Source organism: Triplophysa rosa, unplaced genomic scaffold (assembly GCF_024868665.1).
Source record: "Triplophysa rosa unplaced genomic scaffold, Trosa_1v2 scaffold183_ERROPOS166712, whole genome shotgun sequence".
NCBI classification, from domain to species: Eukaryota; Metazoa; Chordata; class Actinopteri; order Cypriniformes; family Nemacheilidae; genus Triplophysa; species Triplophysa rosa.
The window spans coordinates 45,107-64,411 of record NW_026634196.1 but is presented as its reverse complement, the minus strand read 5'-3'; the positions used below and the strand labels follow the sequence as shown (position 1 = coordinate 64,411).

The following is a 19,305-nucleotide window of genomic DNA, read 5'->3' as shown; positions in this document are numbered from 1 at the left end:
ATACATACTGTGGCTATCAGAATATAAAATAAATGGCCTGATAAAACATTAGATTGATGGATTAAATATTATTTATTTAAAAAAGTATTGTCCGGACCTCTGCCACAAAGAAAATATAGAGACCGCATAGACCCCCCCCCAAAGCCGTAAACCTAGGAGAAAAACTGAAACATATAAGACGTTTATTTAATTTTGTTCTGGTAAAATAAATTATTTTATTTAGCCTTGTTGTGCAAGCTTTCTGGAGCTTGTGCAGAGGCAGCAGCTTTTGCCAGAGGGGAACTGGAATCCCCTGGTTGGGCCTGGGTTCTCCTGAGTTTTTTTTTTCTCGATTAGAGTTTTGGGTTCCTGGCCACCGTTTGCATACTGTTTTTTGCACTATTTGCCTGGGGGGCTGCTTTAGAATTTTAAAGTTTTACTTATTTAATATTGCATATAGGAATTTATAGTCTGTTATATTTGACCTGTGCTTCTCTCTCCTTTATCTTAATGTGTGCTCTCACTGAGCGTGCGTGTCTGTGTGTGTGTGCGTACTTGTATGTATATGTGTGTGTGTGCGTGCGCGTCCGTGTGTGTGTGTCTATGTCTATGTGTGTTAGTACGTGTGCATATTGTGTGTGTGGAGTGTTTTGTATGTGGGTATGTCTGTCTTCTGTGTTTTCAACTTTTTCTTGTTTTTGCAGGTACAACTTTAATTGGTTTGTTTATAGTCAATATGTCTTATGTACAGCTGCTTTGTAACAATGAAAATTGTAAAAAGCGCTATATAAATAAAGTTGAGTTGAATTGTTTTTTTCCTGTAGATATTTAGCTTTCGTAAACTTTGGGCATTCACTGGACCAGGCTTTCTAATGAGCATTGCCTATCTGGACCCTGGAAACATAGAGTCAGATCTGCAGTCTGGAGCCAAAGCCGGTTACAAGGTGAGAACAATTCGTTTTAGTTTTCTGTTTCCCATCTATGTAAACCCCAGTGTTGCTATAAACCCTCCAGCATGCCCTTCATTGAGGGCCATGAGCCCAGTGGTTGTAGCAACTATACAACACGGCCACCACAGGGTTTTCCTGGCTTAAAATCAGAATCAGAAAGAGCTTTATTGCCAAGTGTGCTTGGACACACAAGGAATTTGTCTTAGTGACAGAAGCTTCCAGTGCACATACAGGTTAAAAAAGTGACAAGGCACAGGTAACAAAACGTAAAAAAATATATATGTGAGAGACGATACACATTTGACAAAAAGGACAATATTAGACAAAAGGACAATAGGCAATATATTGGATGTACAGATGTGCTATATACAAATTATACTGTTATATACAAGTTATGTAGGGGAATGTGGATAGCTGAATATTATATCAATAACATATGTATAATAAATATGAGTATATACAGTAGTTGTGTATTGCACATGTTTTTATTGCACTGTAGCACCGACCAGACGGCAGCAGTTCAAAGAGAAAGTGTGCGGGGTGAGGGGTCCAGAGTGATTTTGTGAGTTCTTTTACTCACTCTGGATGAGTACAGTTCTTGTAGATTGGGGAGGGTTGTGCCAGTGATTCGCTCAGCAATCCGGACTATCCGTTGTAGTCTTCGGAGGTCAGTTTTTGTAGCTGAGCCGAGCCAGACAGTTATGGAAGTGCAGAGAACGGATTCAATGACAGCTGAGTAGAACTGTAAGAGAAGCTCCTGTGGCAGGTTGAACGTCCTCAGCTGGCGAAGGAAGTACAGCCTCTGCTGGGCCTTTTTGACAATAGAGTCAATGTGAATGTCCCACTTTAGGTCCTGTAAGATGGTGGTGCCCAGGAACTTGAATGACTCTACTGCGGCCACAGTGCTGTTCATGATGGTGAGTGGGGGGAGTGCCAGGGTGTTTCTCCTAAAGTCCACTATCATCTCCACTGTTTTTAAGGTGTATAGCTCCAGGTTGTTATGACTGCACCACACAGCCAGCTGCTCAACCTCACTTATGTAAGCAGACTCGTCACCATCCTGGATGAGGCCAATAACTGTAGTGTCGTCTGCGAACTTCAGGAGCTTGACAGAAGGGTCAGTAGAGGTGTAGTCGTCCGCAGTGGGGAGAGCACACATCCCTGGGGGGCACCAGTGCTGATGGTATGGCTGTTGGATGTGAATTTACCAATTTTCACTAGCTGTTGCCTGTCTGTCAGAAAGCTGGTGATCCATTGATAGACAGAACTAGGAACAGAGAGCGGGTTTAGTTTGGTCTGGAGGAATGTTGGGACGATGGTGTTAAAGGCTGAACTGAAGTCCACAAACAGGATCCTTGCATAATTCCCTGGTCTGTCCAGATGTTGTAGGGTATAATGTGGTCCCATGTTGACTGCATCATACACAGACCTGTTTGCTCGGAAAGCAAACTGCAGGGGGTCCAGTAAAGGTCCCGTACTGTGGTTCAGGTTAGCCTACACCAGTCTTTTAAATAACTTCATGGCCACAGATGTTAAGGCAACGGGTCTGTAATCATTAAGTCCTGTGATTTTGGATTTTTTTGGGATAGAATAAAGGTGGAGCGTTTGAAGCAGGAAGGGACTTTGCACAGCTCCAGTGATCTGTTGAAGATCTGTGAAAAAATGGGGGCCAGCTGGTCAGCAGGATTTCAGACAGGCTGGTGAAACACCGTCTGGGCCTGGTGCTTTCCCTCTCTTTTGTTTCTTAAGGACCTGACGCACGTTATCTTCACTGATCTGAAGTGCCGAAGGGGAGGAGAGGGGGGTAACTGGAGGTGTTGATGGCTGTGTAGAGAGGTGGTCAGTGTGGGGTGTGAGACCGGGGTTTCAAATCTACATTGAAACTCATTCAGCTCATCAGCAAGCTGTTGATTTGCCTCAGTTCTGAGGGATGGTGTCTTGTAGTTTGTAATGTCTTTCAGGCCTTTCCACACCGAGACAGGGTCGTTTGCTGAAAAGTGGTTTTCCAGCTTTTTAGTGTAGCTCTTCTTAGCCACTCTAATTTCCTTTGTCAGTGTGTTCTTGGCCTGATTGTACAAGATTCTGTCCCCACTCCTCTAGGCATCCTCTTTGGCCTGGCGAAGCTGTCTGAGTTTTGGTGTGAACCATGGTTTGTCATTGTTATATGTTAATTATGTCCTGGTAGGAATGCACCTGTCCTCACAGAAACTGATGTATGATGTTACAGTCTTTGTGAGCTCGTCCAGATCGGTGGCAGCAGCTTCAAAAATACTCCAATCAGTTGAAGCAGGCTTTTAAGGCCCGCTCTGCTTCAGTGGTTCATCTCTTTACAGTCCTTACTACTGGCTTAGCAGATTTAAGTTTTTATCTGTATGTTGGGAGAAGATGAACCAGGCAGTGGTCAGAGAGTCCTAAAGCTGGTGGGTCTCTGGGGGGGCATGTAATGTGTTGTTTGAATTTTGGCAGTTCACATGTGAGTTTTGCTTTATTAAAGTCTCAGAGAATGATTATAACAGAGTCAGGGTGTTGTTGTTCTGTGTCTGTGATCTGATCAGCCAGCTGTTGTAGCGCTGCGCTCACGTGAGCTTGCGGAGGAATGTAAACACTTACAAGAACGAACGAGGAAAACTCATGAATAGAAATGCTTACAGTTAATGAAGAGCACTTCTACATCAGGACAGCACATCTTCTTTAACGCTGTTACATCTGTACACCACCTTTCGTTGATGTAAAAGCACGTCCCACTACCACGCGATTTCACTGTTGATTCCATGTTGCGATCCGCTCTGAACAGCAGAAAGCCCAGCAGATGTAACGCACTGTCTGGGATGGCTTCATTCAGCCAGGTTTCCGTGAAACACAGAGCAGCAGAGTTTGAAAAGTCCTTATTTTTCCATAAGAGCAGAAGTAATTTGTCCATTTTGTTGAGCGGAGATTCGCCAGATGGATGCTCTTTACATTTACATTTAGTAATTTAGCAGACGCTTTTATCCAAAGTGACTTACAAAGAGTTTAGGGAGCAATAAGCGATATGTCATACAGTAGCAATAATACAATAGGTGCCAATACAAAGTTACTGGTTTCAACAAAAACTAGACCAATACCTGTTGAGAGAAAGAGAGAGGGTTAGAGAGGTTTTTTTTATTTGTCTGTCAAGTATTCACAGAAGAGACGGGTTTTAAGTAGTTTTTTGAATGTTGTAAGAGATGTGGTTGACCAGACCGAGTTAAGAAGAATGTTCCACCGAAGGAGAATGAGCGGGAAAGAGATTTACTGCCCTTATGGGAAGGCAATACAAGACCTCGCTGGTTTGCTGAACGCAGGGATCTTGATGGGGTGTAGGAGGGTGTGAAAGTATGCCGGTGCAGATCCAGTGATAGTCCTATAGGCAAGCATTAGTGACTTGAATCTGATACGGGCTTCAACAGATAGCCAGTGGAGAGAGATGAAAAGGGGTGTCACATGAGCCCTTTTGGGCTGTTGGAAGACGAGGCGTGCTGCTGCGTTCTGAACCAGCTGGAGCGGTTTGATAGCCTTTTCAGGAAGACCAGCAAGGAGAGCATCGCAGTAGTCCAACCTTGAGATTGCCTGGGCCTGGACAAGTAGTTGTGCCGCATGCTCAGTAGGGCTGCAACAAACGATTAATTTGATAGTCGATTAATCTAACGATTATTATTATTAGACCGATTAATCGTCTATTATTTCAATGACTAATCGGTAAGTTTTTAATGATTATTCAGCTTTTGCAACTAGTTAAAACATTGAGTTATACATAATTTATGTAATGAATAAAATCAATTCAGCTTTTTAAATTTGTTTTAATGAACTTGAACCAACTGGTTACTCTCTTTAAGTTTGCTGATTCTGTCCAACTCGAATCACACAAATACTCTCTACAAACTTTTAAATACAAATAAAAATAAATAAATAAATCAGGTACATTACAGACCTTTTTTTTAAAAATGTAAACAAATCTCTTGACGGAAGCATTAAGCAGCATTTCTATGACAACAGTTCAGTTTAATGAAAAAGAGCAAGAAACAGAAGAAAAAAAAGCACTGTCTTTTTTGGATTGTCAAATAAGTGCCGAGTTAAAGTGGAGAAAGGTCAGCATGTCAACGTGTTTACTTGACAAGCTTGCTCTTTTTTGTGAGCAAATGTTTCCTGCAGCAGAGAAGATCCGTTCAGCTGGAGTGGATGTAGCAGGAATGCAAAGGAAAGATCTTGCAAGCTTTGACATGTTAGGAAAACGTCCATCATTTTCCTTCCACCATCCTAGAGGATCTTCTTGTTTGGGTATTTGTGATTCTGAGAAGTACATTTGTACTTCCTTTCTCACCATCTGAATCTTTTGGTCCTCATGCGACTCCTCTTCTTCACTGAGGCTGTCCGTGTCAGACTGGAGAAGGTTTTCTAGCACTGACTCTCCCTCTCTCCTTGGAAAAATGACACCCTGATGCTGCCCTTCTTCTGTAAGTTTCCAGGACTCTTTTTCGGATCTCATTGCAAGGACTTCGACGGTGCTTTGAACCTCTATTGTCTGTTCAGCAGGCATAAACTTGAGCTTTCGAAATCTTCGATCTAGGGCTGCAGACAGAAGAACTTTGTTGTCTTTCTCTTGAAGAAAGTGCCGAAACTCCCCCACCTCTCCGTTAACTCTTTAGAAGCTTTGGTTAAAAAGGCTTTTCCAGGTGCCGTTTCAAATCTAAGGGACTGCTGCACAGACCTCTGTAGCCCTTTTGCAAGTTGAGGAAGGCATGATAGTGTTGCATACTCTTGTCCACTAAGAAACTCAGTGGCACATTGAAAAGGCTGCAGGCCCTGGGTCAGCTCTTCAAGCAGTGACCACTGATCAGGCTTCAAATCAAAGTAATGTTTGCCCCTTGGTGTCACTTCAGGATCAAAAAGTGTGGCCGTAATGGGCCAGCGCTGCTCCAGCAGCCTCTCCACCATGAAATAGGTGCTATTCCATCGGGTACTAATGTCTTGTATGAGCTTATGCTCTGGTGTGTTCATCTGGTGCTGCTTTTCTTTCAGCTTAGTACTGGCCAACTCACTTCTTTTAAAATGTTCCCCCAGAGTCCTTGCAGCTCTCAACGCTTTGCTGATGCTGGTGTCTTTCAGAGAACTGTTGACAATAAGTTGAAGTGTATGTCCAGCACAGCGGACAGAGACCCAATTATGTTTCTCTGCCAGCAATTTCATTGCAGCCACAATATTTGATCCATTATCATGAACGACTGCTTTGATGTTGTCAACAGAAATGTTGAATTTTACGACAACCTCTTCCAGCCATGTTGCTATATTGGCACCAGTATGTCGTTCATCAAGAGGCATTGTTGCCAGTGTGAGAGTCTTCATTTTCCAGTCCTCAGTGATAAAGTGACATGTGACACCAAGGTATGCTTCTGTTGCAAGACTAGTCCAAATGTCAGCTGTCAGTGCAATGAAACTTCTTCCTTCCTGAATAGTTTCCTTAACCTTTCAAAAGATATCAGACGATTTTAGTTGATTTTTTTTTTTTAAGATTCTTAATTTTAACTCTCTTAATGGTTAATCTGTTGTTCAGTCATTAAAAACTAGATTGGGTAACACTTAACAGGGTTTCATTTGTTAACATTAGTTATTGTATTAATTAACATGAACTAACTGTGAGCAGTACATTTGTAACAGTATTTATTCATTTTTGTTAACAAATAAAAATACAGTTCATAGTTTGATCATGTTAGATCACAATGTTTAAATTGTTAACAAATGTATTAGTAAATGTAGAAATTAACCTTAACAAAGATAAATAAATACTGCAGAATACAATTAATTATTCGTTCATGTTAACTAATGAAACGTATTGTAAAGTTTTAACATAGATTGTTCCCAAACATGTATTTGCAATTCTACATTAGGTGTATGTTTACCTTTTGACAGGTTTTTTCATATTTTTGTTCCTCTAAGCTTGTAATGTATGTTCTTGATGGGAGGATATATCCAGGGTGGAATGCAGAAACCATTTCCCGAAAGCCTCATCAACCATGGAGAGAGGTCTCATGTCTTTAACAATCATGTTCAGAATTGACTCTGTAAGAGCAGCGGCTTGCTGAGGAGTACAAGAATTCCTCCTCAAAAGAAAGTCATCAATACGCCCACTGCTTTTCTTAGAACTGAAACGAAAAAGGTGCATTTACTTCAGGACACATAGAATGGTAAAATATTTATTTGCAAAATAAAATTATTTAAAAATAATAATTTTACACTACAAATGAAATGACAAGAAGAGAAATTCAGATATTATATAATTCTTCCTAATATCTCCTTTTGTAAGTTGTCATTAATATGGAACAAAATAAAGGACTCCTATCTTAACTTAACGTCCCTCTCTTATAATCATTTTCCTCTCATGTAATACCTAATAGTGTTATAATAATTAAAACAGGCTTGACTCCTAAGCTCGATCAAAGCTTTATACTTTGCAAAACAAATAATAACATTACTGTAATTATATGATTATTGTTGTTATTATCGTTACTATTATTATTGCATTCTCTCATAAAAAGATTTACCGCTAAGTTAGTTAGTTAGTTAGCTCTTAATGGAGAACACTCACCTCTCTCCTGCTCCGGGATGTTTCCATTTTAAATGCTCCAGCATGCAGGTTGTGCTGCCGTGAAAGGCAAGTTCTGCCTTGCATGCATTGCACACAACCGCATTTTTTGTTTTCAATTTGGTAAAGCTTTCCCATACTTTACTTGTTCGCATTCGTTTGTAGACCGCCATAATTCTCGCTGTGTGTCCTTCTACTGCGATAGCATTCGGGAAGGCTGCATTACACTCTAGCGCTACAGTGCCGTAGCAGTCAAATTGTGATATTGCAGGCCCTTAAATTAAGTCACGTAATCAAACGACTACTCGACAACAAGAATATTTGTCGACAATTTTTATTGTCGACACGACTAATCGTTTCAGCCCTAATGCTCAGTGAGATAGGGTCTAACCTTTCTAATGTTGAATAAGGCATATCGGCATGACCGCGTTGTCTTTGCAATGTGATCATTGAAGGACAGCTGTTCATCAAATATGACTCTGAGGTTCCTGGCTGTTGTGGAAGGAGTGATTGTGGTATTGCCAAGTTGGATGGTGAGATCGTGTTGCACCGTGGGGTGTGCCGGAAACACGAGTAGTTCTGTCTACTATACTGGGGTAGTGTGTACCGAGGTCTGAGGTGCTGAGGTGAAAAATACAGCGAAGTCCTCCGCAGTCAAAGATGATGTGGGTGGGGGAGGAGGGGGGCAAAGAAGAGAGAAAACGGGTACAAAATAAATATCAGCCCGATTCTGCACAAAATTTTCAAGGACAGCTGGTTCATAGGCAAGTTGTAAGGATCACTGTCGAGTCCAACTGCTTTTCATTTCAGCAAACAATTGTTTGTGTGTTTTAGTCCCGGTGTAACTAGATTCAATAGGATAGGAAGGAAGAGGCCGGGGTCAGGTTGACTACTACTGGTAAGAAGTCTTTTATTCGTTTTCTGTCTCACTCGACTTTGCGCTATCTGCGCCACACACACACAGTCACAAGTAATCACAGTCCTGTAACTGAAGCTTTCTGAAGTCCTCTCGGATTCCTCTTTGTCCCGCTCTGCACGCCAGTAGTAGTCCGGGTCTCTCTCCTCCAAGACTGTTTGCTAGCTGGCTTTAAGCTTCCCCACACCAGTTACTGGAATAGGACACAGGTGTTTATCATTTCCACTCGCCTCGTTTACTCACCGCTCGTCTCCGCAGTCCTCGCTGAACCACGCCCCCCTTGCCACACCCCGTTTCATTGTTTCTCCTATTAAAAGCAGCCAATAGGACAGTCACACTCAGGCCCTTAAGCAACTTAAAAAGACCCCAGAGGTATAAAATAAAAATAATCTAATACATTTGTGGTGATAAATTTGACATGACTTATAGAAAATTTAATGGCTTTTTTAAAACTGGTGAGCATTAGTGTTGTGACGGAACAACTATATAACTTTTTTTATTTACAAGTTTTTATAACCCCTGAAAACCTCATGCTTGGCCAGTTCCATCCCTGCTTATTGAACATGTCCTACTTATTCAAACAAATAATACGTCACCACACAGGCCTACAATGAGCATCAGATATCAGTTATTGTCTAGATGTGTTTTCACATCTCCATGTATGCTGTCTGCTAAGGTGGATAGAAATGTAGGCTGTTTAAAAGTTGAAAAAATCTAAAAACTGCTAGGTAACACCTTAAACAAATGTTAAATTGATTAAACATTACTTAGCAATACATTATCTAACATAACCTATCAATAATTAATGTATTAGAAATAGAGAGAGCTAAGAACGCTGAAGGCACGTGTGTGCTCGCATGCTGCTGCACATCTATTCACGAAATACAGCTCATAATAAAACTCAACTCAACTCAACTTTATTTATATAGCGCTTTTACAATTTTCATTGTTACAAAGCAGCTGCATAAAACATGGTCATCCTTAACCGTATCGGTACTAATTAAATGAGAAATGGTCAAATTTTGATCATGCAACACGCATACTTTTCCACATACATGAGTAATGAATAGAAAATGTTAGGTAATGCTAATAAGAAGTTGTTTTTGTTAAACCAGTAAAAAGGTAATGGTCACACTCTTAATTCGGCCTGATGGAAGTTTGAACCTACACACTGTAAAAAAAAAATAGTTTTCAACTTAAAAAAGTAAGTGTTAGTGCTGCCTTAAAAGTTTAATTTCAGTAAACTTTAAGTGTTAAGTTGTCTGAACTAAGAATAAAGTTGAATGGACTTTATAAAACAAGTAAAATGAACACTATTAAAGTAAGGTCAATTTAAAATGTTAAGTTGTCTTAACTGAGAGAAAGGTTGACTGAACTCTGTAAAACAAGTGAAACAAACACAATTTAAGTTTAGCCAATTTGAAATCTTAAGTTATCTTAAATTAGAAAAAGGTTGACTGAACTCAACAAGTATAGTGTAATTTCAAATATTTTTTTTACTGCAAATCACTTTCAGAACGTGTTTTCTTTACAATTGTGTCATATTCAGTTCAAATTACGTTATATTAATACATAAAACACATACAGTGTCATACACACTGTAAAACCCGATAAGTTAACTTAACTCAGATGAACCTACACAAGTTAAGTTATTCTTTTATTAAATAACCATAAAACATAAACAATACAACGGTTTCCCAGATATGGCTACAATGTGGCAAGGTGTCTTTAATCTTTGGCATACAGTACATCCATGTGCAAGTGCATCATCATTTAACAGTAACACATTCAAACTATACATAAAAAAACAAGTATACTTTTGTAAGCATGTGTAAAATATTTTCAAACAAATAAAAACTTGACTTAAATCTTACACATTAACTTGTAATGGGCCTTAACTTCTCATTCTGCATACCCACAAAGTCTTTATGGACAGTCAAATTTGTTAGACAACTCGTTTGGGTAGCCTATATTCAGGGCCTAAATCACAGCAAAGAGCATCAGCCAGTCTGACAATTTCTCTGATGGGTTTTCTGTCAAAACAAAAATAAGAAACATAATTATTAATTTTATAGACTTCAGCAAAATAAAACTTTAATATTCATTGTAGTCCTATTAAAGGGTTAGTTCACCCAAGAATTAAAAGATCCAAAGTCCAAGAGCTTGGCGGAGAGTAAAGCTGAAGAGAGGAAATAATTGAATAAAGTCATTATTTTTTATTGTGCATAGATTATACAAGAATTGTGAAAAATATCAACTGTTTTCCATGATTAACCGACATATAAATTCTCAACAGTAAGCTCACTTTCATACCATATCTTCTGAAGAGTGACCCTCAAACATATAGACAGGGAGACCACGAAGAACAGCGACCCGTCTGAATCGACATCAACATGCACCTTTAAGAGAGAAGATATTTTTAATTCACTGTGGATAATAATCACAAAGCCATATAACACTTTACATCACCCAAAAGTTCAACCAAAGATAGCCTAATCCAAAACTATCTGTAGTATGTTAATCAGGCATCAAGAAATGTAACCAACTAACCTGGAGGTCATATAACCAGAACTTCTGTGTAGTGTGAGTCGCTTTTACCTGAATAAGCTCTTAAATTGGGCACAAGTTGTTCCAACACAAAACAAAAGTGTTTTTTTCTGGTTGATGTTTGTTATTCTGTAAAGTTTAGCAGAGATACAAATATGGGTATAAGAGAGTACAGTGTATATATTTTATTAATGTTCTAAATTGAGAAACCATAAAAAGAAATTAACTATAACATTCAAACCATATGCATGTCAATTAAGTTAGTCAGAATCATTTATTATCAATGTACCTAACAGTTAACTGAAAACTCCACGGATTAGCTGGCTGCTTCAGTTTTCACCTGAAAAGAGGCAGGATAGAAAAGTTAGTTAGGTTACAATTTTTGCAAAAACACATTATCAATGTTTACTTAATTTTACTTACAGTTTGCTTAATAAAATAAATGTTACAAGTTGAAAAGCAACATAAAAATCATAAGACATAAGATTGTGCTGCCTGGTTTGGGTTAACGTTAGTTTTGAATGGGAGGTAATTTAGCACAATCTCAGATCGTCAGAACAATCTGTGGACTAATAATAATAATAATAATAATAATCCTTGCTGGTTGGACCGGACCTACATAAAACTTTATTCTATTTTTGCATTTTACCTCACACATATCTACTACTTTAGGTTTAACTAAGTTTTAAGTTTGCTAACGCAAGAAAAGACGATTGTTTTTAACTTTAAACTTAACAACAGACTCAAATAGATGCGAGACACTGAAACCCAACTATGACGGTGCTGTTTCAAAGAGATTTGTCGCAAACTATCATCTTAAAACGTTAACGTTACTCGAAAATGCACGCAAGGTAACAGCTAACGTTAGCCGTTTTGGGCCTCAAATCAATCACTGTCGTCCGCATGCACAAGACATATTAACTGCTAAGAAACTAAATAAGTTTGATGCTAAAATAACACTAACACAACAGTGAAATATGGTGATTAAAACATATTACTCACCAGATTGGCCTGCCAGAAGATTCGATATAACGATGAAAAGCGAGGTCATCATAGCAGAGAACGCACCGTATCGCGTTTCATCTCAAATCTATTCACAGACGATCCCACAGCAAATTTTCAGAGAGGAATATATCTCCCTTTTGATAATACATCGAAATATAATCAAGTTGTTAAAAACTGCCAAACTTTTCTCTAACCGTTACATAAATCACTCGAAGCGAGCGGGGCAAACATGGAGGACGTTACCCATGAAGCTGGAGCCTAGCACATACGTATGCACGTTCGTGACGTCATGACGCGGGATCGCTGTGTGGTTAAACTGTAATGACAAAGTTACATCAAAGTAGTTGAGCACTGTAAATTTAAAAAATCATTCAGTACGTAGAAGATTCAAGGCAAATTAACTTTTTTTGTTTTTTGAGTATTTACAACCCACTTTCTTTATTTTTAATTTACTGTTCGGTCTTACAGTGCAGTATAACATGTATGACATACTGCATAAACATTTTTTTTAACATAATAAAATATAATGTATTTTATATTTGCACTATGTAAAAGCCAGATAATTTAAGCATAGTTATTTTAACTAATATGTTTGAGTTTCAGTTGACTCATACTTTTAAGTCTGATAAGTGCAGCCATGATAAACTTTGATATTTGAGTTATCTCAATAAGTTAAATCTAGAGAAGTTAACCTAACTCAAAATGTTAAGTTGTGATAACTAATTGGCGCAATCATTTTTTTTACAGTGCACATGTTTGTTTGTTTGTTTTCTGTTAGCTGCTCTGGGTGCTCTTGGGGGCGACTATCATTGGTCTTTTATTGCAGCGACTGGCTGCTCGTCTTGGCGTTGTGACCGGGATGCACCTGGCTGAAGTTTGCAACCAATATTATCCTACAGTAAGTAAATGTCTGTTGTCTATTTGATATGTTTTAAAAGGAGTAGTTCACTTAAAACTGAGAAACCCAGTTTCTATTCACACTTTTTAAAAATAGTTTTATATTTTGAATAATGTTGTAGTGTTTTCTTGTACAATGCAATTGAATGAGAATCAGAGCTTTGAAGCTCAGAAAATCAATGAAGATGAAGATGAAACGGGTTGAGTTGCATTCCTCATACCTGCGAACTAGTTGCTTTTGAATCAAAATATGGCATTCTTGTAAATCGTGTAGATCCAAAGAGGGTTTTTTTTTTAGTGGGGGGGGGGGTTGGTGAGTTATAAAATTTAAGTCCTCAAGTGTCATATTTTGACACTTCAAAAGACTGAAACAGGCAACATCATAGCATCACCCCTCACACTGCATGTGGCTCTCGAGCCGCATGTGGCTCTTCTGCCCCCCTATTATAAGGCCCTGTTTATGCCTGGTATTAAGATGTGTTTTGGTCGATCGGATCACAAGTGGACGAAAGAAGCACATACCCGTTTATACCTGCTGCTGTAAACTGTCTATTTTGTCCACTTTTGACCACTTCTGTCCTGATTTCTTCAAGAAAAATCTGAAAAAACATACACATTTACCCAGCCATACACCCTGGCTGGGTAAATGTATTTTCTTTTTCAGATATTTAATTCGAATAGATGAAATAAGTGCATGCTATGTACACATGAGCGCGACTGTAGATGAAGGAAAAACATACAGAGAGCAGCGGTTTTATTTCTGCTTTGACAGATGTGAGACCGAACACTGTATCACGCATACAGTAGTGTCTAAACCTAAAGTAGTGTTAGAAATGGAATGTTAAGAAAACATTCTGCTTAGTACGTTTTTCGTCTTTAACCCAAACTGTTAGGTCTTTAGCCGGCATAGTTTAAATCCTGTCTGGCTAGCGCGCTTCTCATAATGTTTGTGCGTGATGTCCGTATGCGGCGAGTAGGCTGTCTCTTGTGGCTGTTCATCAAATGCCACAAAAGCCAAAAAAAGTTCACAGAAAAAAGCTAGGTCTAACTAAAGCAGCGCATGCAACACCGCGACGCTACTCTCCTATTGCAACGCTCCCACTTCTTGCCAGGGACAAAAATTTATAAATGGCTAACATCTAAATACAATAAAAATCACACTATGTTGCAACCTTGTTGTGCAACTGGGTAACTACTACCTTACATGCATAACAACCTGTGGTATAGTAATTGAAAGGTTACATATATTTTGCTGCTCCTGACAAATTTTATTTGGTGGGAGAGGGCCCAAAATGGCTCTTTTGGTCGCAAAGGTTGCCGACCCCTGCTCTAGTCAATGCTTTTGTCTCTGAAGCTGCTCGGAAGCGGCTTTCCGCGTCGCCTTTCTAAAGATACGCACCCAGTCTATTTCTGACGTCAGGCAATCGGTCCGCAGATGCGTCAGGAAGAGCGAATTTCAAAGATAATTTTTGGGACCTTCAAAGGCACTGCTGAAGGAGACGTGACTCGAAATGTTTGCCAATTGTGATCCAAACGGCTATGTAATGAGATAACCAATTGCCAATATCCCTTCAGAATTCCCCCTTCAAGAGCTGTGCCCTTCTAAGTGAGTAGGGCACTTGGGTGTGATTGATATTTGACCAAAGTTTCAAATGCAGAGGCTGTAGATTACTATTAATATTAAATAATTATTTCACAGACCGATCGATTCGATTCAAAAGACATAAATAAGATGTCTGGAGTTGCGCGGATTACTTTTAATGTTGCTTGTATCAACTTTTGGAACTTTCAATGACATTGCACCTAAGGAGTTGATGGCCTCAGATGTCAAGATGGTCCGAGGGTGAGTAAATTTACAACAGATGTTAATTTTTACGTGAACCAACTGCTCTCTATGAACACGTATTAAAACAATCACTGCATATTAATGAATGATTGTGCTGACCATGGTTACATGTTAAAGGGCTCATCGGATAAGCACTTAACAAGTTTGCATGATTTATTAGGGTCTTCATGAAATATCTGTAACATATTTTGCTTAAAAACACTTAATGGCTGTATAAACAAAACCCTTTTTGCCTTTAGAAGTTAGGTGTCATTTAGTGCACTTGAAAAACTTGTGCAGGCCAATATCAGCAGACCAGCAAATTGTGACTGGTGTGACAGTTCAAGTTAGGTGAAGCAAATATTGTGCGCCAAACTGCATAAATTGAATGTAAAAATCACTACAAAAAAGTCACCTCTTCCTAGTTTGCAGGTCTGATTACTACTGAGACCTTTACGTTTTATGGACTTATTTCTGCCGAATGTAAATGTTTTGGAGCAAACTAGTTCATGAAAACCTGTACATATTCATGCTAAAAGCTTCTATTATGATTTAATCTCAGATAAACATTACTCTTGTTATATTATGGGATATATAAATAGGATATTAAATTAATAACAAAAGATTAAGATTCCAGCATTTGAATGCAGATGGGGACTGCTTAAATAGCAAAATGTGAGAAAATGTACTATGAAATCAACATGAAAGTACTTCAAGCCATTGTTTGCCACACAAGTACTGAAAGTTAATGCTGCTATTATTTTCAACAAAGGCTTTTGCCCAGCAGGTAAAGATGTGTCCAGAGGGAGTAATTTTGACTGGTGATCACAAAGACTGAAGCTTGATCAGAGCTACTTAACCTTCTGTGGGGTGTTTGGACATGCAGGAAAACACATTATTGACAGATGTGCAGATGACACCACAATTTCATATGCACCCATTGAGCTTTCAAGCAGATCACATAACATGACTGGATTCTAAAGCCCATGTTTTACTGATGCCTTGCAATTCTCTCTTCAGTCTGGCAAAGCTGCAACATGAAGAAGGTCAAAGCATTCAATGCAGTGAAGATTAAGGAGTAGTTTGTGAACAGTCACTTTATTAGATCAATCTGTTAAGCCAAAAGCTGACTCTAATAAAAAAGTCTCAGATTTCTTTTAAAAGAGCCCCAAAAAGGTGAAAGTCTAGGATATAATTTGTTCTGGCCCTTCAAGTAGCATAGTGTGAAAAATAATCTCTAGAATAAATTTAGTTCAGTCGGGAAAAGACCCTACAGTACTGAAGTGACGCGCGTCTGTTCCATTCAGCACGAGCTGCAGCAACACCAAGCAGGAGTCACATGACGTTAGGCGAGTAGCGTGACTCGCAAGCCTTCTCTCCTGTGAGACGCGGTGAATAGGACGATGACGGATGATAACTTTTATTACTTTCATTTCTGACATTTTGCTAGCACGAATAGGACCACCATTTCAAAAGTACAGAGGCAAGGGTGGAGAATAGCGTGTCGGAGAACAGTGCCTGTGTAGGTTAATGTTGTTTCACTCACTGAATTTTCCTTTTTTGTTATGCAGTTTCAAAATACAACAAATGAACATGTTTGAATGTAGAAAAGCCTGCTTGGGCGTCTTACAATGCACCGGTGTTGTTGTTATGCAGTTTAACATACAACATCAGCATGTTTAAATATAGGAAAAATCTTTGGGTGTCTTATGGGGCAAAAATGTAAAAATACAACATACACTGCCCTAAGATTGAATCACGGATTTCAGGCATTAAACAGATTTTACTGTATAACGTGGAATGGCACAGAATCTTGCAAATGTATTATGTAAGATTCTATTATTTCTATTTTTATTTTCCCCTGTATGGTTCAAGGTACTGTATCTACTGCAGGTTTTTAATATAGTTTATAAGTGAATACTGTAGTATACTGAAGTATTTTTTTCATGTGGGCAAATATATTACTATTGTATGATGAAGGACGGAAAATGCAGAATGCAGAAATATTAAAACAGAAAAAACGGAATTTGGGAAAAAATAAAACTGATTTCTTATTGTTGTTGTTTCATCCCTCATATTGCAAGCCATATCTCTCCGGCCCCTCATTTGGGATGCTTTTCATGAACTGGCCCCCATGACAAACTAATTGAATAGCCCTGGTCTAGCATATAAGTAAGGAATAATTGACGACGGGACGTTCAATTATCGAAAGTTAATGCACACCCCGAGGTGGTAATGCTGTTACACCTCGGGTGTGCATTAACTTTCGATAATTGAAAGGACCGGAGTCTATTATTCCGCTTATACCACGGTCACAACACCACAAGACGTTGTTCCGATACCACAAGACGTTGTTACGATGTTTTATCTCAAGACATTTGTATGGTATTTGTCCCGGAATGCACTTGCTGGTAGGACTAATTTCTTACGCATCTCATCTGAAGGCGTTGATTGAGCCTGCATATGCAGTTTTCCGAGAGCGAGAGGAAGACAGACAGTGCACATGCACATGCGTTTGCTTCACTGAGAGTGAAAAGACAAGTATCTATATTTGATTTGTTTTTGTCGTATTTAACACCCCTGTCGTATAAGAACAGTATTAAAAGAAAAAAGTGACACGGAGGTTTCTGCGCCAGCTGCGGTTCTCGCAGTGGCATGGAAAGCTTCCTGCTGTGTGTTTTAAGTCCTGTTTACCCATTCCACAGACGAATTTAAGATGTTGTTGTTGTTATTTTTTGCTTCGTGTTTTATCTTTAACCCGCTGATTGTGTCATGTAGTTTGACGTTACCTTTGATATATGCTTTAGTTTTTCGTCTGAACAGTCCTGTACAGTGCTCTCGCCATTGTTGTTCAAATGTTCATGCTGTCCATAAATATTAATAGTTATTTCTTCTCAGACAAATTTGCCAGTCACTTTGTCTGTTGTTAGATACGTATTCAGTGGTGGACAGTAGGCTACATTTAAGTTAAACTGGGCGCAGTAATATGGAACTGTAATTCGGTCGACAAATCTGGAACTACTTCATAGGTGTGCGTTTAACTGAAAAATAATGCACACCTGCCGAACGTTCGTCAGCCAATCAGAATGAAGCATTCATCAGCCCTGTGGTATAAAGGCAAACTATTCCACCGCTTTGGGGCCACCACTGAAAATGCCCGGTCACCACTCAGTTTTAATCTTGTCCTAGGGACATTTACATTTAGTCATTTAGCAGACGCTTTTATCCAAAGCGACTTACAAAGAGTTCAGGGAGCAATAAGCGATATGTCATACAGGAGCAATAATACAATAGGTGCTAATACAAAGTTACTAGTTTCAACAAAAGCTTAGACCACTACCTGTTGAGAGAAAGAGAGAGGTTTTTTTTTTCATTTGTCGGTCAAGTATTCACAAAAGAGATGGGTTTTAAGTAGTTTTTTGAATGTTGTGAGAGATGTGGTTGACCGGACCAAGTTAGGAAGAATGTTCTACCAGGAAGGAGATTTACTGCCCTTATGAGAAGGCAATATAAGACGCCGCTGGTTTGCTGAATGCAGGGTTCTTGATGGGGTGTAGGAGTGTAGGAGGGTGTGAAGGTATGCCAGGGCAGATTCAGTGATAGTCCTTTAGGCAAGCATTAGTGACTTGAATCTGATACGGGCTTCAACTGGTAGCCAGTGGAGAGAAATGAAAAGGGGTGTCACATGAGCCCTTTTGGGCTGTTAGAAGACGAGGCGTGCTGCTGCGTTCTGAACCAGCTGGAGTGGTTTGATAGCCTTTGCAGGAAGACCAGCAAGGAGAGCATTGCAGCAGTCCAACCTTGAGATTACCAGGGCCTGGACAAGTAGTTGTGCCGCATGCTCGGTGAGATAGGGTCTAACCTTTCTAATGTTGAATAAGGCATATCGGCATGCCCGCCACGTCCTTGCAATGTGATCATTGAAGGACAGCTGTTCATCAAATAAGACTCCGAGGTTCCTGGGTGTTGTGGAAGGAGCGATTGTGGTATTGCCAAGTTGGATGGTGAGATCGTGTTGTACCGTGGGGTGTGCCGGAAACACGAGTAGTTCTGTCTTGGCAGGGTTCAGCTGGAGGTGATGCTCTTTCATCTAAGCTGAGATGTCTTCTAGGCAGGATGTAATGCGAGCTGCTACAGTGGTATTGTCTGGGTGAAACGAGATGAAGATCTGGGTGTTGTCAGCATAACAGTGATACGAGAAGCCATGTGCCCGTATGATGGGTCCCAAGGATGTCGTGTAGATGGAAAAAAGCAGCGGTCCAAGCACCGATCCCTGAGGGACCCCTGTGCTCATGTGGTGAGCAGTGGACAGCGAGCCCCTCCATGACACCCTGAAGGATCTGCCAGAGAGGTAGGATTTGAACCAGCGGAGAGGAGAGCCTGAGATTCCTAGAGATGACAGGGTTGCTAGCAGTATCTGGTGATTGACAGTGTCAAATGCTGCAGATAGGTCTAGCAGAATCAGGACAGAGGATTTAGATTCCGCCTTGGCTAGCCGCAGTGCTTCTGTGATTGATAGCAGTGCAGTCTCAGTGGAGTGGTTTGTTTTGAAGCCAGACTGCTTGTCATTCAACCCTTGTCATTCAAC

General features: G+C 39.6%; 1 protein-coding gene across 1 annotated transcript in view; it reads left to right on the top strand.

Moving 5' to 3' along the window:
* The window catches only part of slc11a2 (solute carrier family 11 member 2), a 99,081-nt gene that overhangs the window by 50,026 nt on the left and 29,750 nt on the right, over nt 1-19,305 (top strand). Inside the window, exons 4-5 of the mRNA XM_057327185.1 lie at nt 804-923; nt 12,774-12,893. Coding sequence (XP_057183168.1) covers nt 804-923; nt 12,774-12,893 — 240 coding nt within the window. The remainder of the gene's footprint in view (nt 1-803; nt 924-12,773; nt 12,894-19,305) is intronic.